The sequence below is a fragment of the Ochotona curzoniae genome, unplaced genomic scaffold, assembly GCF_017591425.1.
Source record: "Ochotona curzoniae isolate NIBS_2020 unplaced genomic scaffold, NIBS_Ocur_1.0 contig_66, whole genome shotgun sequence".
In the NCBI taxonomy this organism is placed as follows: domain Eukaryota; kingdom Metazoa; phylum Chordata; class Mammalia; order Lagomorpha; family Ochotonidae; genus Ochotona; species Ochotona curzoniae.
In genome coordinates, this window is record NW_024466512.1 from 3,812,670 (window position 1) to 3,838,972 (window position 26,303).

Here is a 26,303-nt window from a genome sequence, read left to right on the forward strand (position 1 = left end):
CCCATGAGGGCTGATGCTGAGTTCCTATCTTGTGGCAGGACCATCTGAAGGATGGAGTTTGGCACTGAAGCATGCTGGGGGAAGCAGAGGAACCGTTTAGAATGATAACAGTGTGAGGGGGGAGGGGCTAGGTTTGCGGAACAGTAAGAGAAGGAAGCCAAATGATGATTTGATTTAAGCACCAGAATTGGATGGCCCTGAGAGTCCCTGTGCGGAACACACTGCAGACTGTGGTTTCAGCAGAGAATGTAGCAGTTGCAGATAAGGCCAGGATGTTTCTGTGCACGATTTGGACTTGAAATTGCTCTTAAGTGGCTCAAGCTGTCCCGCGGTTGTGATCCATGCAACCCCTATATGTTCTTTAAACTTGAACAAGATGAACCGATTAGACCCCAGCAAAGGAGACTCCACCATGAGCTAATGAGCCAGAGTGCCTGGACCCTGGGAAAGATCTTGAGTGTCTGTCAGAGGCAGCTCCCACCGTAGAGAGAGCGGTTGGCTCAGTGCTTTATCTTCTGAGTATTGCCTGCGAGGCTCCTAAGGACCCCATCTTTCTCTGGCTTGGGATCAAATGTCATCTTTCACAATTGTCTTCCAAGTTTCTTGCCAACTGGCCACCACTGACAAGCCTTGGTCTCACCTCTCCCTGCCCAGCACCCCCACTTGGTTGACCACTCTACTCCCAAGCCCCTCATGGTCACCTCCTGATCTTTGCAGCTTTCATCCCAGTTCACCTTCCTCCAGCCACAAGGCCCTACTTCTCTGATCCCTGTGGTCTGACAAACCTTACCTTCCTAAAACCTCCCTGCCACCGAGGGCCGTTAGCCTCCTCCTGCTGCAGCACCAGAATTTCTGGAGCCTAGTTAAACAGTATGCGAGTCGACATGGCCGAGGTTGGCTTATGTTTTGGCAAGATTCCTCCCCTTCAAAGGTGGTCTTTAAGAGTTCAGAGCACATCTGTTTGCATACATAAATAACAAGAAAAGGGGAACTGTGCAGGACAGAGTTGCTAGCGCTTATTAAGTTATAGACCATCTGGTTAAGGATGGCTATTGAGAAAGGGAAGACTAAAGCAGGGTTTATCTGCTGCAGCACTGTTTTGGACTTGGTGATGCTTGCTGGCAGGTGGGAGGCTGGGGGCCTGTGTCCCTCAGGTCATCGCCTGCAGCACCCCTCACCCTGCTGTGGTCGCCAAAGATGTCCACAGACATTGTTGTACATGACCTGATGGCAAAAATCTTTGCTGGTCAACATGACTGACTGTGAACTGGTTACTGATGCAGTTGTTTTGAATACGTGGGCTTCAGTTGGCCGATCAGCTTGCAGAGACCTGGTGACAGCACCTGTGCACGGTTTAGGCAGCATCAGGAAATGGTTGGGAATCCCAGTGGAATTCTTCCAAGTGAAGAATCTTGTAGCTGGTGTTTAAGGCGTAAAAGGTTATAAGCTTTATTTGTGGACGCAAGGTATTGTTATTCTAAGGAGAATAAGAAATAGAGTTATGGGGAAGATCTGAACAGGATGCACAGTGGCAGCACCACAGTGGGAAAGTGGAGTAAGAACGGCGGTGAGACTCAGGAGGTAGAGGGAAGGGTGGGCATCAATTCTGGCTGACACTTCAGATTTGAAGATAACTCATAAGTTTGTAGAAAAAAATTTGAGTTAAAAGGTGAGTATACTTTATGCATGATTTGTTTTTTAATAAATGCCTTTTTTCATGAGCCCTTTGAAGACCCTCTCTACTGGAGGTTTTAGTGGAGAATCAAGGTTGCTGATCCTGACCACAGGACCACAGGCATTGGTCCGGCTTTACCCCTGCCACCTGGAAGCCCCGTGGCCTTGGGAAAGTTGCTCAACCTCCCTAAGATTTTCTTCTTTGTCTTCAAGATTGATGTCTTCCTTCCTGAGGCTCTAGGCCCTGCACAGTGGCACATGATAGATGCTGAACAACTGAGTGAGTGAGCGAGAGGAAATGAAGAAAGGGGGCAGCCGGAAGACCTCTGGGCTGTGAGGTAGGGGTGTCAAGTTTCGGTTCTAGGATCTTCTTCCAGTTGGACAGTGTGTCATTGAGTAGGAAGGCATTGGCAATGGACATGAGCAGGTCTAAACTGCTGTGAACTCACTGTCCGGACTGTTGGCCTCTTCTGTTGCTCTGTTGTGTCATGTGTTCAATGTTTATGTCAAGGTTGCTACATGTTAACTCCCTCTTCATTCCTTCCCACACGAACAAGCAGCTGGTGAAAATAATATTCTTTCTGGAGAAAAGTCCTTAGTATTTCTTTAATGTAACTTTATGGTCATGAGTTATTTCTATTTCTGTTTGACATAAAAAAAAATCAATTGTGTCCTGAATGTCAAAAGCTATTTCATAAGAAACAGAGCCATAGGTTTCAATTATTTGCCATAAGTATTGTAGCATTAGTTTTAATTTTAATTTCATGGAAATTGTGTATCATGAAAAAAGCTCTTCATGGATTTGAAATAGTTTTTCTCCTTGCCCAAAGTCCCTTAATTTTTTTGAAATATCCTTTATATATTGTTTTGTGTGATTCCATTTGTCAACTGTTGCCCTGTTTTGTTTTAACAGTCTTGCTATAATTTATCTAGATGTAACTTTTCTGTTTTGTGTACTAACATATTAAAATTTTTATTTGAGAGATGGTGGGAATGAGAGAAGACAGAGAATTCATCCACTGGTTCACTTCCCAGTCACTGAGAGGCAGGAGCTCAGTCCAGCTCATTCTGGTGAGATTTTCAGTTCTACCCTCTGCAGACACCTGCAGCGGGAGGGCTGACCCTACGCTCTGGGGCTGCGCCCTTGCTGTCCTGCTCCCTTTGGACATCATCCTTTTGTGTGTTACAGAGTAACATTACATTCCAACATCACTTTATGGTATTTTACCAGGACTCTAGCTGTGCTCCATGGCAAGATGGATCCAAACGTCTCCTACTGTCAGAGCCAAAAGCAAAACTCCTTCATCCCTTTGCTGTCATTCTAATGGCTGCAAATGTCTTAGCATGAAATTCCCATGTCGTTTTTGAAATCACTCCCTCGGGGTGTTTTCTGACGTTAAATGTTGGTTCTGACTGTCCTACTTCTTGGAGGGGTAAGATTTCACTAGGAGCTATGTTAAATGTTCGGCATACTTTTCTAGTTACTTCCTTTGGATACTCCTTGGGAGTGGAATTGTTGAATCAAAGCTGTGAACATCTTTAAGGATGCAATTTCCAGAGTGCATTATGGAAGACTGCGCCAGTTTACACTTTTCCCAGTTCTGTGTGGAAGTACTCGTTTCTTCATATCACATTAACACCAGCCTTTCACACTTCAGCAGTTCTGGCCTGGCCCTGTGTAGCTCCCAGGATTGCGTAAATAACCCTGCCTTTGAAAGTTCCCAACAGATTAAAACTGTGAGCCCAAACTCATAGGATAAATGACATGATCAGGGCCTGGCACAGCAGCCTAGTGGCTAAAGTCCTTGCCTTGTGTGCACTGGGATCCCTTAAAGATGCTGATTTGTGTCCCAGCTGCTCAACTTCCCATCCGGCTGGCTCCCTGCCTGTGGGCTGGAAAAGCAGTAGAGGATGGCCCAGAACCTTGGGACCCTGCACCTGCATGGGAGACCTGGAATAAGCTCCTGGCTTCGGATTGGCTCATCTTTGGCCATTGCAGCCACTTGGGAAATGAACCGGTGGATGTAAGAACTTTCTCTCTGTCTCTCCTTCTCTCTGTAAATCTGACTTTCCAATAAAACCTCAAAACTTTTAAAAAATGACAAGATCAGCAGTTCAATTAGTAAACAAAACAACATAAAACATCCAACAACAGCACATGAAGCAGGCCTGCAGCGGACAGTTCAGGCGAGGAGGAAGTGGGTTTATGGAAGACGGAAGCGTATGTACTCCTGGGTTGATTTCCAGATGACAGATGTGCAGATGGAAAGGGCTCAGGGCTCTCGGAGAACTCCAAACTAGGTGACTCCAATCTGACATACTCTCCCCATGGTTCCATTTTAAGAAGAATTGGAAGCACCTGCCAGGGTTCTAGAACAGACCCAGGTGGTGAGTCCCTGTAAAGATGACAGTGTGGAAAAGAATGGAAGGAATAGGGTCCACAGAAGACGGGGACCTTGTGTGACTTTGGTGTAATTCTTTTTGACGGCATTTGAAAAATATCTTAAAATGCATTGAACTGCTGCTTATGAGGCTGGCGTCCCACAAATAAGGCCTGGTTCAAGTCCCAGTTGCTCTGTTTCCAGTCCAGCTCTCTACTAATGCACTGGGGAAAGCAGAGGAGAATAACTCGAGTATCTGGGCTTTTGTCACCTATGTAACAGCCCTGAATGGAGCGCCAGGCTCCTGATTTAGGTTTGACTCTGTTCATTTGAAGAGTGAACCAAGAGATGGAAGATGTTCGTTCTCTGTATGTGGGTGTGCCTGTCTCTCTCTCTCTGTCAGGCTGCCTTTCAGATCTATAAGGAAATCTTTAAAGTATTTTAAGATAAGAACTAAGTGACTTTAAGTGCTGTGGCAGCCTTTTCCCGGCAGGTGCCACACACTCAGGCTGGGTGAGAGCCAACTCGTCTGTGTGGTCTCCACCTCTCATGAGCTTTGAGCCGATCTATCGATCCATTGTAGCAGAGAAGGAGTGCAGCTGGGGAACCCCTGGGCTGTGTGTCTGCTGTTTGTGCTTCACCAAAGCAGACACTCTGAGCTTTGATTGTCAGAGGCAGAAAGCTAGCCTTGCCTCCGGGTCACCCTCTATCTGCTGATCCCATTTTTCTTGGTTTTCCTTTATAAATGGTGTCACTTAGATGTGACAGGCACAGGAGAGCAGTGATGGGCACGTTGGTGTGGTGAGGGTGGAATCTTCTGGAATCCCTTTCCTGTTGAGATAACTGGTATCAGTGCGACAGGTTCCTATGAAGAGTGATGTTCTTTATCCCAGTGGGAGGGCAGAATGACTCGTGTTCCAGCGTGTTTGTGATGAGACGTGATGGTGTGCCACACAGCAGGGAGTGGGCAGCAAGAACAGCAATATTTTGCTGGGTTTTGGAGAGGGGAACCAAACATATTCCTCAATGAGATAATCAGAGATGTGACCCAGGCAAGTGCCAGTGGCACCGCTCCACTCATAGTTGCTTAGGATTCTCTGTCCATACCCAGCCCTGATGCCACCTTATGCCCCCGGCTGCTTTATCACGACTGGCAGGTGAGGAAGTGGGACTCTGAGGGGCCAGCAAGGGCAAAGCCACAGATGCACCCAGTGGTGGTGTTTGGATTTGACTTCAAGTCTATGTGAACTTCATTCTGTGTGTGGGAGGGATGGGCGGGGAGGACAGAAATTCTAATGAAAAAACCAAGTTAGAGTTTTGTACAAAGCTATTTGTATGTTCCATAGGTGACTTCAGTCTCCCCCTGAGCTGGGTTTGCCACTTGGAAAGCTGTAACAGAGGGGCTGGTGTTGTCATGTAGCACTTGGAGTTACTGCCTGTGATGCTGGCCTTCCATAAGGGCACCAGTTGAGTCCTGGCTGTTCCACTTCTGATCCAGCTCCCTGCCAATAGGCCAGAAAAAGCAGCAGAAAATGAGCCCGAATGTTTGGACCCCTACCACCATGTAGGAGACCTGGAAGAAACTTCTGGTTCCTGGCAAAATGCTATCAATTCAACTATAATAGTGTCTCAATCCTTCTCTTTGGAATTGGTACAAAGAAGAGACCAAGAATCCCTGCATGACATTCAATCTCCAGGAAATAATAGGATTTTGGTTTGCAGTGGTTAAAAATCTGTTGGCTGGTTATAGATTATTCCTGCCCATGTGCTGTGTCTATTAGCCATCATGTCTCTTCTATTTTTCATTTTGCCAGCCAATATTATTCAGTTTTATTGTTTGGGCCCATTTCTGCATCATTTTCGTAAGGTCCCTCTTGGGAATGGAAGGGACAGGGAGAGCGCCCTGAACATCTGTGCTGCCTTCCCAGCAGCCCAGCTGTGAGTGGGCCCTGCAGGAAGTGAAATGCAGGCCTGACTGTGGTAGCTTGACCCTTGCCACAAGGCAGCCAACACCGTGCCGGTAGAAGCCCTACACTTTTCACGTGCATGCCCACTCCCCTGGTTTAGTTTCAGATTGGTCAATCCTGGAAGGCTCCCAGTAGACTCAGGACTTGGTAACCACATGTTTGTAATAAACCGCACAGCAAATTTTCCTATTTGGGTTGGAAAATTGTGTGGAAGGTAAATTTAAATGGACCTGACTTTGTCCATGCAACATCATCAACCCAGTAGCCTAGTAGTTCCTAGTAGCCTGTTGAATGGTCCTGTGTGAGAAGATATTACATGGACTTTGAACTTGTGTCAAAGGCTCAAATTGGTCAGCAAGGTGGAGATCTGCAGTTAGAGCAGTCTCAGGATCCAGGCCAATATTTGATGAGCAGTGTGCGAACAGCATTTGATACCATGTTGGGGCGCTGTGCTTCTTGTTTCCGTGTATGGTGGAGCAGTGTCTGGGGAACTTCAACGACTAGCCATGGTGCATTAAGGCCTCGAGTTGCTCATAGCCTGGTAGGTGTGCAGAGCACACTGTTCATGGAGTGGTCATAGCCATAGCAGGCTCCGTGTGGCTGCATCTCTTCAAGTCCAGAGACTGAGAGCTCCTCTGACCTCACGTGCCAGGGTTTATCTGGAGACTCTTACGTAATGGGAATATTTTAGGAAGTAGGAGAGAGAGCAGAGGAATGAATGGGAACTCATTCATTTTGCGTGTTGTAATGCTACCCTGTCACCATCCTGGTTTTTAACATTCTTATTGAAAGTGTGTGTTTTAATGGGCGGGTGGTGATCATGTGGCTTCTTGGTGTCCAGCATAGCATGTCAATTCCTGCACAGGTTGCGTTATGATCACTTCTGGGCATTTAAGTCTCTGCATTATTTCAGACATTCATGGTTTCTAGATGATGAAGGTATTCAAAATCCCCTCTTCCAGCTACTTGGGTTTGTATGATATGGACTTGAGCCAGGGGCAGGAGTTGTTGTAAGTGAGAACAGTTAACCAGGTAGTAGGTGATAGATCACCTTACTCTAGGGGTTCCAAGTATGCACATGCTAGGCGTGGGGGCTGGGAGACTTGGCTTCCTCTATTTAGTTTTAGCCAATTTTTTTTATCATCTACAGTGTTAGGCCAGCACTAACATTGCTATCTATCTATCTATCTATCTGTCTAAACTTTTTCCCCTCCAAGAAGTAGGACAGCCAGAACTGTCTGAGAATTCTCTGAAATTTTTGATGCTAGAATCAAATCAAGCTGACATTACTGGGTGGCATGTATGCCAGCCTGGGAAACACATGAGCATGGAGGATCAGGGACATGACTGGAGCACATGTATGCCAGCCTGGGAGATATGTGAGGTTTAGGGGTGTGACTTCTGGGCTGGCAGTACCACATCACCTAGGGACTTGATAGCCTGCTCTCCAGCAGATCCCATCCCAGGCCCACTGCTTTAGACACCTGGGATGGGGCTGTAATCTGTGTTTTCACAGACAAAGCGACATCAGGTCCACATGCCAGTGCCCAGAGGACACACACACACAGCCAAATGGCCCCAAGGGACTGAGTCCTTCCCTTGCCTTTCCTAAGATGCAATCCTCCACTCTTGTGGCTGCTTCCACCAGCTCCAGGCTCCCAGCCAGCCCCGGCCTACCCCACTCCCCCTCGGTGCCTGACTCTGAGGCTCTATTGTCCATTAAGAGCCACGGGGCCAGCAGGTGGAGAGGAAGGCTAAGTCAGGATGCTTGAATTCTCTCTCTGAAGCCTGTGGCGTGGATTTGCAGGGTGTGATCAGAATGTGTTTTACGAGACGTTAGCAATGAGCTACAGTTCTGCTTGTGGTAGACGTGTGTTTGTCCTTGGCCACACCTCTGTGATCTACGGCAGGATCACCCTCCAAAGGGCTGATGATGTTCTGCTGATGTTTATTCGAGAGAGATTATGGTGGTGCTTTAGAAATGGGTCCAAGTCAGCGTGTGACGAGGATGGGCTGTGCAAGACAGCCTGCGTGCACATCCACTGGCAACCTGAGCTGTTAACTTCCTCTGACAGTCCTGAAACGGAGTTCCGGGGGGAAAAGACGCAAGAACATTTCCAGACATCAAATTAGTGAGATGAATGAGCTCTGTGTTGGAGGCCGAGCTGTCTGCTGTTGTTTCACGGCTGGTCTGTCCTGTGCAGCGCGGGCAAGGCCGTCCGAAGGCCGTGTGCTGTTTGTGATTCTTCAATACCCTGGATCATATCGGGAAGCACATCTTAGAAAGCATCGCCGCCCGAACAGTTGACATCAGAATGCAATAGTCACATTCTTTGTGCTGTGTCTTCACAGGCCTTCTAGAAACTTCTAGACCCTTCTTTAATCCTGGATATTCACATTTTGTATAAGCTCATCTTCCCAAATGGAAGAAGGAGGAAAACTGAGTTATTTCCAGTCATCAACCCAAAACTGACCTGCTGCCTAGATGGTAAATTTACCCTCAGTAACTCCTTTAAAAAGAACTACAAAGCATAAAGGGGTTTACAGTTTGGGGAACTAGCAATAAATAACAGGTGAAATGCTGTCACTTCATGTTGTGAAGTCCCAGATTTCTTTGTGACCGCATCCTTATCAAAGGAACGTGTTTTCATTTCATCATGCATGGTGCTGTCCCAACAATTCAGCATCTGAATTTGATAGCAATCTGATTATTTATGTTTTTGAGTGCTGCTGTAACGAGGTAGCATGCTTTGCATGGCTTAACACTTATCACTCTCACTGTCTCCCAATTCTCAAGATCGGCCATCCAGTGGACAGCACTGAGTTCTCTGTGAAGCCTTGGCAGGTGGAAGGAGGGCAGCGGTACCATCTTTGTGGGGGCACGCATGTAGCGTTGGAAGTGTTCAGTCCTTGGTGACCGCAGGGCTGGTGTCCCTGTCTTCCTACTGGCTTTACACTGAGAGCCAGTCCGAGCCTTGGCCACCGTGTGCTGTGGTTTATGCTCTTGCTTTCCTTTTCCACCAGTGGCTTGGGTCCTGCCCTGCCCTAGATCTCTCACCCCAGCAAGGAGAGATTGTCCTAGGATCATGTAAGCACTGCATAAAAATCCAACCCTCTGTCAAGGTCTTTAATCCCAATCACAGCTCACAGACCCCTTTTCAAATAGGAAACCTAATCACTGGCTGCAGGGGGCTGGCTGGGGACTGCGTTCTGAGGGCCACACCAGCGGGTGTGTCACTGTCGTAGCCCTGTTTTCACAGTGTGGAAACCGAGGCCTCACAGTTATGTGATGTACCTGCCACCCACGGCCCACGGAAGCCGACAGCACAGACTCTCCACCCCTGGGTGAGCGTGCACACACACACACTTCCAGAATAAAATGAAGTCGAGCTCTGGCCTTACTGGGGGAAGCATTTATTTAGGGTGTCCCTATGCTCAACAGCTCTCTTCTGGGCCACAAGAGGTGGCTGACGGCTGATAACCGGAGCCCAGTCCAGGCCTTCTTCACTTTCTGAGGCCGCCTCCACCGCCCATGTCTGTCCCAGCCATGCAGCCTGGATGCTGGCTTCTCAAGAGAGTGTAAGGGCACCTGAGGGTCCTTGTGAACCTGTCAGGGGCATAGCTTCCAGGAAGTCCCATCTTAGCCCATGGTGTCCCATAACCTCTGTAGGACGTCCTATGCCATGAGCAGGCAGCCGTGTGGACAGGGGAGGCCACCAGAGCATCTGCACAGCACAGCTCTGAGGCTGGGAAGGTTTGGGGTCAGCCTGGCTTCAATTTGAAGCCGGTTTCCACAGCAGGATGTCCATCTGTGGTCTGGCCTCTGGCTACCATGTCAGCGTAAGTGATGAAATACCTTCGGAACAGAGTGAACGCAAAGAACCCACCTTTAGGGAGAGGGAGTCCAGGCTGGCGGCTGGCAGTCAGTGCAGCCAGGGGAATGCTTCAGCAAGCATCAGTGGGTTCAGAGACCTGGGAGCCCAGCTCGTCAGAACCTGGAAAACAAGCAATGCCTCAGTAAGGATGTTCACCTGTCACAAAGCTGAGTGCTTTCTGGTTATACCTGCTCTGTCGGTGAATTTGGCAGTGTTGCATACTTTTATAATGTTGACTGCCATGACCAGCATGGCATGAACAGCATTGGAGTGGGGAAGCGTGCCTTTGAGAAAATAAGAAGCAGACACAAGGTAAAGACTACAAAAACCAGCAGCCAGAGGGAATCCCCTTCTCTGAGAAAGGAGGTCGGCCTAGAAGGCTTGCGGCCTCCATCCTTTTTGGGGAGGTTTGGGGAGTCAAATTGCAGGGTTTGAGGTGGCACAAACATTGGCAGCTCCATCCCATATTGATGTCAACCAACCAATGCTTGCTGTGCAGGAAGCAACAGTGTGACCCGTGTACACAACCCAAGACGTGACTATCTCAAGGATGTCCTAAAGCACACAGCCCTGTGGCCTGGGACTGCTGCCCAGCTGCGGACCCTCACCCACAGGCCTCGGCCTTGGCCTGCTGCCCAGCTGCGGACCCTCACCCACAGGCCTCAGCCTTGGCCTGATGCCCAGCTGCGGACCCTCACCCACAGGCCTCGGCCTTGGCCTGCTGCCCAGCTGCGGACCCTCACCCACAGGCCTCGGCCTTGGCCTGGGACTGCTGCCCAGCTGCAGACCCTCACCCACAGGCCTTGACCTTGGCCTGGGACTGCTGCCAAGCTGCGGACCCTTACCCACAGGCCTCAATCCTGGTCATGGACTTTGGCCCACTTGCACTGCCTGCAGAGTTTGACCTGTCTTTGGCACCAGCAGTCTGTGAACTCAAGATTCCAGACACAGTCTGTCTGCTCTTCTTTATCAAGTCATGCTGCTGTTTTGCACAAACTGCCTGTGGTGTTGACTTCTAAGGCAGGACTCCCTTCAGAAGTTTTGTGAGGCTGGTCTGCGGGGGGGATTCTAATTGTTTTTGCTTATCTGGGGAATACGTTATTTCCTCATCACTCCCTCTGCCTTTGCTGAATGTAATATTCTTGGTTGGAAGTGTTTAAGATCTTAAGTATATCATCCCATTTTCTTCTGGCTTGTAGGGTAAATGCAGAGAGGGCAGGAATCCGGAATTGCTCTGGGTTGGGGCTGTCTCCCACTCTATGATGGACAATGGGGAGGGCAGTGAAATTAGCATTGGGTTGTAGATGTGAGAAGCTGGGAAGATCTGCAGGGTGGTGGCTTCCATTAAACCACCATGTCCCACTCCTCTCTCAACCCAGCAGTGAGCCCAAGGAGGGAGCAGGTTAACGCTGTTTACCACAGGACTCGGCATCATCATTCCCGGTAGGACACCACCCTTGGGGAGCCACTGGCCGGTGGCCTTGAGATGCATGGGAAGAGATGCTTGTACTCTAAAGTGAAAATCTAAAAGGTTTGCCAAACTTAGGGATTAGCCATGACAGCAGTGACCATGGGACTAAGAGTTGAGCTGAGAGCGCCACACAGGCCAAGATGGATGCGGCCATGCTTTTCCCAGCAGCAGGGAAGAAGGTAGCTGGGAAATGTGCACCTGTCATGCCACCAAAAGCAGTGAGAAGATTCTGTGCTGGAGAGCCCACCACTTCAGTACACACACCAACGACAGCTATAGGGTGCATCTCTCCAAAGTGGCTTTTACCGACAGATCTGAGGATCCTTTGTGCGGTCCTGAACATGTGGCTTGTTGGCTAGTGTCAGTTTTCCACCCGGAAAAATTACCAGTTCAAATCTCATGGATAAACATGCTCCTCAATCCTGTAACCCTTAAGCAGCCCCAGGCCAGGAAGGTCTGATTATGGGCCGACGTTAGCACAGTCCTTGCTGTGTTGTATGGCACTGAGTTCAACTCTGCCCTCCCAGTTCTGCAGGTCTCGTATGAGGGCTGTGGAGCTCGGGTGCTGATATTAAAGTGGTAACCAGGATCGCCTCTGGACATTCACGGCAATGAATGATTCCTTCCTGCCCACAGGCATCCAAGCAGCAGTCTGAAGCCCTCACGTAGTGCTGGAGAGAGATCTGGTTATTGCTGAGTCCCTTGAATGCAATATTTTAATATTGCTATTTTGCCTGGAAAATTGGATCCCTCAGAGTCTCCAGGATTGATGGTTTTGATGAATGATTTTGGCTCAGGAGAGACCATAGTCTTAACAGGATAAGCTGGGAACTGTGTTGGGAGTAGAGTTGGCTATGGAGCCCCTATCTCATTTTCTCAGGGGTGATTCCCTCCTGCCTGCTTGTCCTGCTGCTGAGCCGCTGCTCCATGGTCCTTGCTTCCTGATGAGGTCAGGTGTTGGTTACATGATTCCGGCTTGGCTTTGCTCTGTCAACATGGAGACACATGAAGAGGCAATCCCTGAGTGTTCCATCCACAGAGGTACCCCTGCGTACTTGGAAAGTGTCTGTATGAACTTGTCTCCAGCTATTGTAAACCCACCATGGACTAAAACATTTGAAAAGTTTGAGTCCCAGTTACACAAATGAAAGAAGGGCAGTGCAATCTGGGAAACAAATGTAGCTAATCAGCAAATAACTTTGTACACATCTGTTTGTACTCCAGGCCCAGCCCTGCCGGGGAGTTGGGCGTGTGCACAGGCAGCAGGCTGGGCCCAGTGCTTCCTGCAGACTTGCCTGGGCTCACCATCAGGGACGGTCTGCTCACAACTCATTTCCACAAGGAAGTCGTGTGCCTGCCAGGAGCGCCTGCACACTGAGGTTAGCGCTTGTGGTTCGCATGGCCCAGTGACAAGGCTCCCATCCCAGGCGGCCAAGTGCTGCATCTGCTTGGAGATTTCTCTCCCAGCCAGCGTGCCCCAACAAGGGGACTTCGGTCTGAGTCCTGGGTAGTATTGGAAGCAAGGGCGATCTCATGACAAGCCCTCTGCGACGTTGACCCTTGCACCATGAGCCCATCTCACACACACACACGGTGGCACATGTGCACATGCACAGATCAGCAGTCACGCTCCAGGGCTTCAGAAACAGGACGATAGGAAAAACGTGTCTATTGCTTGTCCTTCATTTCCAACAAAGACTGCTGTTTTTATTTTATTTTACTCAGTTGAAAGGCAGAAGGAAATCTTCCATCCTCTGGTTCACTCTCCAAACACATGCAGGGAGTGGCAGAGCAAGGTCAGGGGCTGGGAGCTCCTACCAGGCTACCCGTGTGAGCAGCAGAAGCCCAGGCACAGATGCCGTCACCTGCCAACTCTCAGGATGCACATTCGCATCCTCACATCAGGAGTCGAGCCAGGGACTTGAGCCCAGGCACTCAAGATGAGATGCAGATGTGGAAAGCATCTTTTTTTTTTTAAAGATTTATTTTTATTATTTTTTTTTATTGGAAAGGCGGATATACAGAGAGGAGAGACAGAGAGGAAGATCTTCCGTCCAATGATTCACTCCCTGAGTGAGTGCAACGGCCGATGCTATGCCGATCCAAAGCCAGGAGCCTCTTCCGAGTCTCCCACGCGGGTGCAGGGTCCCAAAGCTTTGGGCCGTCCTCGACTGCTTTCCCGGGCCACAGGCAGGGAGCTGGAAGGGAAGCGGGGCTGCCGGGATAGAACCGGTGCCCATATGGGATCCTGGGGCGTGCAAGGTGAGGACCTTAACCACTGCGCCATTGCTCCGGGCCCTGTGGAAAGCATCTTAACTGCAACACCAAACACCCTTTTCACACAACAACACAGGGGATCTTCCTTATGGCTTGGGGAAGATTAGGACACTGCTGAGTGCTGCTCTGACTTCCTCTGTCACCTGTGCTGAAGAGGAGCTGATTCCAGAGTCTGACGTCCCCTCCCCATGTGCCAGCCGCCCACAGTCATGTTCTGATGCCCCATGTGCCAGCCGCCCACAGTCATGTTCTGATGCCCCCATGTGCCAGCCGCCCACAGTCATGTTCTGATGCCCCATGTGCCAGCCGCCCACAGTCATGTTCTGATGCCCCATGTGCCAGCCGCCCACAGTCATGTTCTGATGCCCCATGTGCCAGCCGCCCACAGTCATGTTCTGATGCCCCATGTGCCAGCCGCCCACAGTCATGTTCTGATGCCCCATGTGCCAGCCGCTCACAGTCATGTTCTGATGCCCCATGTGCCAGCCGCCCACAGTCATGTTCTGATGCCCCCATGTGCCAGCCACCCACAGTCATGTTCTGATGCCCCATGTGCCAGCCGCCCACAGTCATGTTCTGATGCCCCATGTGCCAGCCGCCCACAGTCATGTTCTGATGCCCCATGTGCCAGCCGCCCACAGTCATGTTCTGATGCCCCATGTGCCAGCCGCCCACAGTCATGTGGAGTTTGTTCATAGGAAAAACTGTTGCATAGTGGACGGTAACTACTCAAAATCATGTGTGTGAACTGACAGACATGTATGCATGGATTTCTTTAAAAAAATTTATTTATTTATTTGAAAAATAGAAGAGAGATGGAAAGGACTGCTATAAATATTAATGCTTAAAGTAGCTTAGCTCATTGAGAATCAGGCATACATTGCAATCGCAGCACATGCGTAAGCCAGTAGGGGTGATGGACTATGCTGGACCTTGTACTGGCAAGCACACGCAAGAATCAGGTCTGAGGATCACCCAAGATGAAGTTTCTTTGGGGATCCCTCCAACTGAACTGCTGATCTCAGAACCCCAACCATGAAGAGACTGTGTCAGCCAGTGGGTTCTGAATAGATTTCATTGTTCATGGGATGGCAAGATTGGCAGCAATTCAGAACTGTTGAGCTCTCAAAACTGCTTAGCAGGACCCTCAGAGAATGCTCCACATTGGGGACCTGGGAAGCTCGGCGGGGCTTCTCCCTTATCCCAGATACAAAAAAAAAATAATAATATTAATGTGAAAACAATGGTCTTGCCCACTTTCCTGTAGCCCTTGACCCTTTGCGCCCTTACTGTAAAGATTATCAAAATAAAAGAATTTAAAAAAGAGAGAGAGAATAAGGCATATGGCAAGTAACTTCTTTTTTCTTCATAAATACAATTATTAGGATTTCTTTTTAAAATTTTTTAAATCATTATTATCATTTTATGATAGAGTTTCATAGGCACTGGGATTTCCTCGACTCCCTCCCCAAGTGTTCTCTCTCCACTTCCCCATGTCCCCTGTATTATTAAAATAATATAGTTCTTCATAAACAGTCATAAGTTTGTCATTGTGAACATGGACAATGGCACAGAGTCCAGCATCCTATTGTCAAGATAGATTTGGTCCTGGCACGGTGGCCTAGTGGCTAAAGTCCTCACCTTGAACGTACTGGGATCCCATGTGGGTACCGGTTCTAATCCTAGCAGCCCCGCTTCCCATCCAGCATCCTGCTTGTGGCCTGGCAAAGCAGTCGAGGACAGCCCAAAGCCTTGGGACCCTGCACCCACGTGGACGACCTGGAGGAAGTTCCTGGATTTTGGCTTTGGATAGGTGCAGCACTGGCCGTTGTGGCCACTTGGGGAGTGAATCCTTGGACAGAAGATCTTCTTCTCTGTCTCTCCTCCTCTCTGTATATCTGACTTTGTAATAAAAATAAATAAATCTTTATAAAAAGATAGAGATTTAACAGTTTTATTGGGAATCCATCTTTGATCTGGAAGTAGAGATGCATACAGCATTGTATCCTCACATCTGGATATGATAGTCTCCATTACACAGTTACTATACATTCCCTTAAATGAAAAGCCACAAATCAAAATCAACATCAGAAAGAAAAATAAAAATTTACAATGCCATGAAGTTAAATAACGTGTTACTGAGTGACTGAAGTGTGTTGCTGAAGAAATGAAAAAAAAAAATCAAAAACCTTCTTGAAGAAAATGATGCTATGGTATGATCTATGAGTTGGCGAAGAATTTAATATGAGAAAAACTATTTTGAATGAATGAAAATAAAAACAAAAAACATCAAAATCCGTGAGCTGTAGCTTCCGCTGATCTTTGTTGGTGATGTGCATCCTATAGGCAACAGATAGATGGGTTTTGTGTTTTTAATCCAGTCTATGAATCTATGACGTTTGATTGCTGAGTTTAATTCATTTATATTCATGTTGATAAAGGCTTTTGCACCTTTGCAGGGGAGTCTTCAGTAATATTCCTTGTGCCTCTGTCCCTTCTTTTGCTGTTGGTCATTGTACCTCTGGTTATCAGAGTCTTCTCCTTGGGGCAGGTTTCTGAACCGTGTCACTCACAGGTCTACAGTTTGATTTTACTTATTGCATTTGATATCTAGTTATTTGTTTGCAGTCACTTGTGCCGCTCCCTCCAGCACGTTTCAGGTCTGGGCTCTTGTGTAAGGCTTCCACCATGATCTCGGGAGCCCCAGCTCTGGCTCCCCAGTCTCCGCCTGCTGTGATCCCGTGCTATGATTGCACTGTTGTCTGTACAACCTTTCTTCCACTTCTGGTTCAAGCAGATCCCCAGGATTAGGGAGACACCAGGTGTCCTAAATAACTAGGCTGTTGGTGGTGCTGATCTTGTCAGAACCTACTGGCTGTTAGATCAGAGGGCCGCTTGGACCTATTTTGAGTCATAAAATGCCAGAGTCGGTATTATTTTCTCTGTGCAATACACTGAGCTCAATGAATTCATTTGCAGCTCAGCACATGCAGAGCTCACTGCTGTCCCGCCAATCTCACAGCCTTTGCTACACTGTACAAAATGGTGCCTGATGTGCCACTGGTGAAGTTATGGATCTTCTGGTCATTAGATCTGGGACTGCAGACCTATTTTGGGTTGGAACTTATAGTTTGCCATGTCAGTGTAATGCACCAATTTAAAAATTAGTGCATTCCAATCTGAGTGCATGCGCAATCCTATCCCACAAATATTGTCTCCCTACATAAAATGGTGCCCGATGCAGCTCTGGTGGGGGTCTGCACTGTGAGAGCCACCCTGTTCCTGTACCACCTGTTTGGGATCTGATGCTCTCTCTCTGCTGCTGGGTAAATCAAACAAATCAATGGGATGGGAAGTTCTGTGGGTTCACCTGCTGAGCTCTGGGTGAACTTCCCTTCTCACCTGGTTGCTGGTGGAGTTCTGGCTACTGGTGAACCTCAGATAGCCACTGGCTAACTGCCACTGGGTTGTCTGGTCACTGCAACATCACACCGTTGCTCCACCGCTTTCCTGTGCCCATCGTCCCCAGGTGCCCTTCTGCCACCAGTCTGTTGTCTCCTATTTTCTGGAATGTGCCCCCTGTGCTTCCTCTGGCTAATGATTCTCTGTCTAATTATGTCCTTACTTATCCTACTCCACCATCTTGATTGTCCCAGGATTTCTGAGATAGTGATGTGTCTCTAGATGTCTTTTACAAACACAATTGTAAGTAAAATACTCAGTTACTTACGCTCACATATTTAAGCAGTTAGTTAAATACATGCAAACATGCATGTGGTGTTCAGACACATTCTGACAGAACATTGAGACATGTTTTGTGCAATATTCTATTGCAAACATAATTAATAATCTTGTTTTTCTAAAACATCATTAATAAAAACACATTGAAGATTCTGGAGAAAAATTTTTGTAAGTGTTGATAACTAGAATCCAAGGATCAGAAGATGCATGCAAAAATAGGCAAAGGTTCCTGGGACAGATCCAACAGCAAATGCAGGGCGTAAGAAAACACTTGTGCTGTGTTAGAATAAAGCAATGTGTGTTCTGTACCTTGCATCGAGCAATAATGCCAATTTGAAAATTTCAGCCAAAATCCAAAAACCCACACAATTCTTAGACATACTAGACAATGTCAAAATATCAATTTCATCAGTGTGTATGTGTGTGTTGCCTTTTGCTAGAATGAACTCTGAAGAAGAGCTAAGTCCAAAACTTACCCACAAGTCTTTGTATGTATGGCGATTCAGCTGTTTAACTCCAAAGCTAATAGAAATCTAAAACTCATCATCTCAATAAATGGAAGGACAGCCTCCAGAAGGCTGGTCCCAGCAGGACAGGGAAAAGTACATCCTAGGTTGAGGGAACAGAACAGACAAACACTCAGAGCTGCTATTGTGTGAGGAGTGGACAAAGCCAGGGTACACTGGAGCCAGGTATGGTGAGCGGGGAGGCAGGTAAAGGCCAGGCCTGGCTGTAGGGACAGGGTCCTGTTGGCCATGTTAAAGAGTTGACCTCTTATTGTTGAGGAGGTAGAATCCAGGACAGGCTCAAGGTATGAAGAGGTACGTTGACCAGGTTGTGTTTTGAAAGACCCTTTTAACGCTTACTACAGACAGCCTGGAAGGATTGTAAAGCAAGGTATGAGGGACTGGAATAAGAGGGGTTGTCCAATCATCCAGAAGAGAGAGTTGTGGTTTGAGCAGGAGGGGATGGAGGAAGGGAAGGTCTGAGGCAGAGGTGTTGCATTCCAGAGGGAAACTCAATGGGCTAGTTGCATGGATTGGCTGGAATTGATAATGGATAAGACTTCCAAGATGGTTAAGCATTTGGGACACAGCAGTGGGGGAGGAAGGTGCCCCTCACAGTGGCCGAGAAGGTGGAGAAAGGAGTGGTGAGACTGATTGAGTATGGGATCAAGGGCCCCAAGGAAAGGAGTGACCTGGGCAGGTGTTATGCCTCCCAACCCCTGCCCCAGTCATCTGCTCTTGGGATGTCAGGGCATTGCCCCGAACGTGCCCCCTCTCCCTCAGCTGAAGAGGCCCCCAGGGCACGTGCACATGTTGGCAAGGCAAAGCCAGATGTTTTCCCACTAACTTTGCTTGTTTCTCTTTCAGAATCATCCAGAAGTGTTGACTGTTCGAATACAACTGGAAGACAAAGAGCTGATCTTAAACTTGGAAAGAAATGAGTAAGTTCCTTCTTGCTGGTGGTCTGACAGGAGAAACTTGAGACAAGAATGGACGGCACAGTTCCGTCTCACTTATGCCCCCATTGACAGAGCAGAGGTAACTGTGAGGATCATTAGTCCGGATTCAGACTTGAAAGTGTCCAGTGGACAGATAATCACTCTAAAAACTGTGCAGCTCAGCAGGCTTCTTTTTTCATAGCTCTAATATTGCTGCTTCTTAGTCTGATTTTTCAAGGAGCTAATTTAACCATTTGTTCTGTCCAAATAATCGTGTTCTGTAGTTAATTGACTTTTGACAATTCCTGGATTGTGTAAGAGGAAATAACTTCAAATGGATAGAAATTCTTTTCTTCCTGAGAAAAACCAAGAGTTTATTTTATCTTTCAAAACTTGCCTCCAGTGGTGTAAACTATTTATTTTATCTTCTTATTTGAAGATTTGGCCGTTTGCAGGGGGGGAGGAGCATGATGTCTTAGAAAATGATTTTGTATTTTTGGGGGTAGGATGTAGCCATATCACACACTTCCTGTGCCTTCCTGTGTGTGCCTCCAGGCACAAGTGGGAACCACTCGTGTCTGCGCCGTTCCTCCCGTTCTGGCCATCGTTGTGGGCTCTGCACATGCAGGGGACTCCTAGATGTGTGTGTTGGTTACTGGCAGAGCTGTTGCAATCGGTATGCTGTACTTGGTACTGCTGGAGCCTGTCTCCTGGAAGTGCTGGTCCCTGGAAGATGCTGCTGTTGCCGAGGTGTGGTTGAGCTGGGGCAGCCTCACTGGCGTGAGCTCCAGCGAAAAGTTGGGGTTCCAGGATGGTGTCTCTGTGCTCCTACCAGCACACAGAGGACTGTGCTCGTGTTTGTGCTTGGACTGGAGGGCTCTAGGAAAGTCAGACAAACAGACCATCATCGCAAATTCCGATGTTCAGGACCTGATGGTACAAAGCATTTCTTATTAGTCTTCAGGCGTCCTATGGTTCTCACAATGTCCGGGTCTGGGATCCATCTTGGATACCAAGGTTCCCAGGTGCCTGGCTCCCTCATCTTACCCGGCATGATGCGTTGTAGAGCAAGTGCACACTCTCCTGGGTGCTTTAAATTGTTACTACCTGACTTACAGCACCTATCACAGGGTAAATACTCTATAAAGTTACCACACAGTGCTGCTCAAGGAATAATAATAACAAAGGGAACACATCTGTGTGTTCAGTATAGATGAGATGACAGTTTCTTTTCTTCAATGATATCAATGCATAAATGATTGGATCCACAGCTGTGCAGTCTATAGGTTATGAAGGCCCGGTGGGTATCAGGTCAATGCACTGCCCTTTGGGACCTTAGCCTGACTGTTGCTGGTTTTCTGACATGCTCTGTGCATCACCAGTTAGTGAGCAGAAGCCGTGTTTACAGTAAATAAGTAGCATGCAGCTAGCTTCTCTCACGACCTCATCCCCACATGGAGGTCTAGGCATGTTTACTGGATGCCGAGGGCTCTGAACAGGAAAGTGTATATCGCTTTGGGTGTTTTGCTTAGGAAAGTATTTCCCTGGTCTTTCCTTTCCCCTTTCGTTAAAGAGTACTATGAGGCACTTCCGTCTTTGTACATAGCCACGTTTGGTGTTGGAATGACCTCAATGAGTACTTGCCAAAGAGACGGGGAGCAGGGTCTTTGTGTGGGCGTGTGTTTGCTCAGTGGTGTCTTAGGATTGGCAGCTGGATCTAGGAAGCTGGTGGTTATTGCTCAAGGGTCAGGCTGTTGGTAGAACACGTCACGTGTGCTGTGGGAAGCAGCTGGTGTCCCGACTGCAGCTCAAAAGGCACAGGTTGACTTAATGCCATCCTTAAGTCATTTGTTTTCCTTGCAAAAGGAATATGTGCCTTATGTAAAAGAAAGAGCACTAGAGAGCAAAAGAGGGAAGAACTAAACCTGCGTGTTCGGACCAAGATGCAGCCGTGCTTGCTGTGCTGAAGAGTGTCATTTTCTTGTTGGTGTAAGTGAGGCTTTGCCCCTTTCTCTTCCTAGATGATATTTTGCCTCCTACTTCCTGTAGCTTTACTGTGGACAGGGCACAGTGGGGGCTCAACATCTCCGTTCATGTTTTCCTCTGAAAATGACTCACCGTCCATTATGGCAGACACATGTTGACAGTTTGACAGTGACCAATTCATATTAAATCCCTTTTTAAAAGGTACCATTAAAAAAAAGATACCGTAATTTGGTTCCTTGCACTCTTGGACTTTTATAGAAAAGCTTGAATCAGAGAATGGAAGCATAAAACTGCTTCTTTCTGGTTTATTTCTCTCCACCAAACCTGTCAACCTAATTTCTAGAAAATTTACCAAGAGTATGTAATTATTCCTATGATAGTCCATAGTGTGAATTTACTTAGACCACTCATATCATTAGAGAGTTAGTCACTATTCCAACAATCTGTCCCCTGACAACCTTAGATTTCACAAGTTTTTGGAAAGAGGTTCTGTGTCCTCCAGACACTCAGGTCTATACTATACTAGGCTAGGCTAGGCTATAGCGCGAAATTCGTCCTGTTCCCAGCTCCTAATGCTTTCATTCGGGTGCACTAGAATTTCTATATGCATGGCCTTTGGCACAATAAGATGCAGTTCAGGGAGTTTGCCCAAATGAAGCTCTAAGAACAGGAACCTGGAGTTGTCATTGAGAGCCACTTAGCAGTCCTGGCAGAAAAGGGCCTGACGAATCCTACGCAGGCTCTTCCGGGTCCTCCTTCAGCTTCTGCAGGCTAGAACTTTCCCTGTCTTCAGGGCATTTGCTTCTGAGATTTTACCCAACAGTACCAAGCCAGACAACTAGGCAATCAATGATGGAAATATTTACTACTATTAAAAAAATCACAGTATAATCATTTTAGTCAGCATGTTATAAAAATGTGCATGATGTTCCGTTTTTATATTAAAATGACGCGCCAGGTGTGTGTCTGTGAGTAGGAAGAGCCATCCAGGAAGGTACTGACTTTGTCATCCTGATATTTTACAACAGGAACACACTGGCTTAAAAAGCAGGGGGAGAGAAAGGAGAGCCATTGCAGAAACTATATCATAGTTGAGCAGGATGTTGAAGCATTTATGATAAGAATAAAAGAGAGAGAGGCTGTTCAAGTGTGAGAAATATCCAGTCGTTGATGTTGAGTCGTTCAACATCCAGAAGTGTTTGAGTTGGAAGGTGCTTAGAAATCCCGTGCCAAGCTGGAGTGGCCGCGGTTGAGTCCCGAGAGCTGCGTGCTGCTGCTGGTACCGAGCTGGGTTGGCTGGCTCACCTCCTCAGCAGCTCCTCCGCAGGGCACCCATTCATCCTGGAGCTTTATTTTTAAAGTGTTGTCTCAGGAAGTCTATTTTGCTGGCATCCCAGTATCCCTAATTTGTACAAAGACCGGATGTGGTTCTCTTAAAATCGGTACTTGTGTAGCCGTAATTAAGTATTTAAGTGCTTCCACTGAGAAACGATTTCCACAGTGCTGCTGTCTGCCTGTGGAGCCCCAGAGACCTGGGCTGTGATGTCCATCACTGTGGACTGCCCGTGGAGTCTCAGGCCATTTCCCCGACAGGTGCTCTCGATACCACATCTTTCATCAGAGCGCTTTATTGGACAGCCTGGCCAGCTGGGACACTCATTGTTCCAGATTAGTGTCGTAAGTGGAGATGGTGGTCAATCCTACCCCCAGTGGCCTGTGAGCAGTCTGTCTGCAACCCATCCTGCTGGCAGGCAGAAGACAAATGCCATGAGAAGCCCCAGCTCGGCTGAGCTCACATCTCGGGTACCTCTGCTCCATCTCTCTCCATCTTTGCCTTCATCCACAGAGTTGGATAATTTTTGTCTTTTTCGAACTATACTCTTAATTTCTTTAAACCTGCCTCCGTGTGTGTGTGTGTGTGTGTGTGTGTGTAGGAGGAGGAGGAGGAGCATCTTGATAAGCATGGGTTACATATTACACGATTATATTTCTTTGTGTAGTCCAGCGGTGGTTGGCCTCTCTCACAGAGCCTGTGGGTTGGACAAGGCAGAGACAGGACCATAGCAAATACGTTGCATCCTGACACTGAGGGGCCCTGGCCTTGAGAGCAACTCTCGGTCATCACAGCCACCATTGCCCATCCTCTGCCAGCTGCTGGCACCACCTGACACTTTGTCTCAACAGCTGACATGGCCTAAGGAGTGGCCAGTTGTCTGTCCTGGGGAGAGCTGCTGCCTTTAAGGATGCTGGGCTTCCTCTCTGCCTTCCAGCTTTTGCCCCCAGCAGTTTAGCTTTTCCAAATGAGAACCAGACCAGCAGCCCGTTCCCTCTGCGACCGCCTGTTGTCACATGTGCTTGGCCTGGTGTCGGGGTTGGAGCCGCCCCGTGGCACTGTCTCTGGATGCTGCTGCGGAGTTTGCGCATCTTCAGCTTGTGGGAACCTGAGGGCGGAGTCCAACTTCTAGGTGCACATTTGTGTCCAGAGCTGCCTGTGAATGGGGACGACTCGGCAGGCAGCTTGGCACGCTGGCTCCTCTGTTGGTACTGTACGGCAGACCTGCAGGACCCGGCTCAGACTCCTCACTCCTGCTGGCGGGGAGGGGGGTAGCTGGCTCACAAGGGAAGAATTACTGATACCAGTGCAGGTGATGGAACCCAGGCCTTGGGCCGAGTCACAGTGGACCCTGCCTACTGTCGCCTTGGGCAGATCAGCAGCTCGGCCCTGGAGTGAGACAATCCCATGGGATGGTACCACATCATTTCCACTGTGATTCTGGTTGACCATGTAACTTCTCTCAGCCTCACCATTCTGCGGTAGAAGATGGAACTACTACTTCTAGAACTGGGGCCGGTGACGTTATGTAGCTCAGTACAGCATTTTGGCTCATGTTCAGGCAGTCCAAAAGCCCAATATGCTAGTATTGTATCATTCTGGGTGCTGGGGACCCAGTATTCCTACCCGCACAGGCCCCCGTCTCTAGGGAGCAGTGGCTCCATGGGCTCCCTGTTGAGCTACTCTGCACCAACTTGGGCCAGGGCACAGCAAACCACAAGCTTTGTACTGATTGTACTTGCCTAACGTGCAGAGCAAATTTGCCCACCGTCTGTGACCACAGTGGACCTAGTACCTGCTCACTCCCCAGTCACCATCAATGAACCAGCTCCACTCCCCTCAGTTCTCTTACAAAAATAGTCAGTGTCACATGTTTGGTTCACAATCCATGCCAGGAGCACTGGGACAGTGTTTAGTAGAGACAGGCCACATGAGCTGACTGTCCTGGTTTAATTTTCAAGGGGTGACTTGATTCTCTGGGTGCCCGGGAAGGGGCGCTTCACCCAAGCCAAGCTGGATGAGGAATGTTAGTTTGCACAGCGATCGTAACAGAGACAAGAGGCCTCGGAACAGCAGAGTCTGTGTAGGAATCGAGTGTTCAGATGGCATTTCCCATAGAAAAACATAATCTCCCACACTAGACTGTGTGTGCCTCTGTTCATTTCAGTGAACTTGAAAAAAGTTTTAATTTCTGTTACTAAGGGTAACATGTGATAACACTTTTCAGTAAACAAACTTCATGAAAATCTTGGAAAGTTTTGGAGCCACAAGGGGCAATGGGTCATTTTGTAGCTATCGTTTAACTGTATAGAGTTTGACTCACGCACTTAGAAATCCTCTGAGCTTTCTCTTTTTTTAAGATTTATTTATTTTATTGCAAAATCAGCTATACAGAGAGGGGAGAGACAGGAAGATGCTCTGTCCGATGATTCACTCCCCAACTGGCTGCAACAACTGGAGCTGAGCCGACCTGAGGCCAGGATCCAGGAGCTTCTTCCAGGCCTCCCACACGGGTGCAGGGTCCCAAGGCTTTGGGCCGTCCTCAGCTGCTTTTCCAGGTCACAAGCAGGGAGCTGGATGGGAAGTGGGGCTGCCGGGATTATAACCGGTGCTCATATGGATCTTGGCATGTTCAAGGTGAGGATTTTAGCCACTAGGCCGCTGTGCCTGGCCCTCCTCAGAGCTTTCTTAAAAGGGTTTTTTTTCTGGGTCACATTTATTTGGTTGTGTAGAAATTTATTTATTTCACTAGATAAACTGGAAGCCCCAGACTAGGAACCTGAAAAGCGCAGGTGAAGCCATGTTCTGTTGTGTGAATTTAGGGAATGACCTCTCTAAGTCTCTGTCTGACGTCTATAAAATGGGGACCCCTAAGACCCACCGTCGCTTTTAGAAGTAAATACTGTAACCCATGAAAGTACTCAGTATAGCACCTGTGGTGCAGTCAGTATCCTGCACAGGAGCCAGTACTTCTATGACTGATTCAGCAGTGCCATGGACAGGCTGGGTTTGCGCTGGAGAACAAAGGAGCAGAAAGCATAATGGCTGGTGGGACAATGAGATGTCATACAACCCTGCACGTGGTGGGCTGTGATGCTGATGGGAGTGGGTGACAGAGGAGAAGGCCCAATCTGGCAGCCAGATCCTCCAGCCGAGACCAAAGACACCTGCCAGAGCCACTGGGTAGAAAGAAAGGGAAAATGCAGGCCAAGCTCGCAGGGCACTTGAAGGCCCAGGAGGGCTGGTGGAGCTTGTGGTGTTGATGCCCAGGTGAGGCTGGAACTGCAGCTGACAGAGAAACTTGGAAGGAGACCAAAGGGGCTGACCAAGCCCAGGTCCATTGGCCTTGGCATGGGCTGGAGGCTCGGCCTGGCACACTGCATCCTCTACAAGGACTGTGCCACACGCTGCTAACCAGGACTGTGCCAGAATGAAGCTGGGTGCAATGAAAAGGTCAGGAGGCATGGCGGAGCCACGGGGGCTTGTCGGATGTGACGGCAGTACTAGACTTGAAGGGAAAGTCCTGAATGCCACACCCCTGGGCTGCTTGTGACTGAGATCAGCCTAGAAGCCTTAGATGACTCAGAAACACGAAGACAGGCTTCAAATCCCAGTGCTGTGGGAGGGGTGAGTAGCGGGGCACTGTTGGTAGGTTGGCTTAGGCAGCACAGTAGCTTGAATAGGTAACAAATCCGTGTTTAAATATCGTGGGTAGACAAGGAGGGTTCCACGGAGTGTATAGCTGCCCTGCAGTTTACAAGGGGGCGGGCCCCAGGACCCCCATGCAGATCAGTGGTACCCGAGTGCCTGCTGTAAAAGGGTGTTATTTGCATGAAACTTTTACCATCCTCATGTATGCTTTAGATCACCTCTGGCTTACTTCCACCTAATGCAGTGTCACTGTTCTGTCAATGCTTGTTATTCTGTATTGTCTAGGGAATAATGCCTGCAATCACATTTAGCACAGCCACAGGTTTTTCAAAATACAGTTGCAATCCATGGCTGATTTAATGCACAAATGTGGTGGAGTTGGAGGCTTTATACAAAGGTGGTTCAAAAATTGTGGAAAATATGAGTGAAAGTCAAGTTGATTTAGGTGCAAATTTTTTTTAAATCCATGAATTTTTTTCATAATCCTGAAGTTTTTTCATGAT

General features: G+C 48.2%; 1 protein-coding gene across 1 annotated transcript in view; it reads left to right on the forward strand.

The window, feature by feature from the left end:
- ADAM12 (ADAM metallopeptidase domain 12) overlaps window positions 1–26,303 on the forward strand; it is a 267,367-nt gene that overhangs the window by 57,411 nt on the left and 183,653 nt on the right. The window contains exon 3 of the mRNA XM_040991939.1: window positions 18,760–18,833. Coding sequence (XP_040847873.1) covers window positions 18,760–18,833 — 74 coding nt within the window. The remainder of the gene's footprint in view (window positions 1–18,759; window positions 18,834–26,303) is intronic.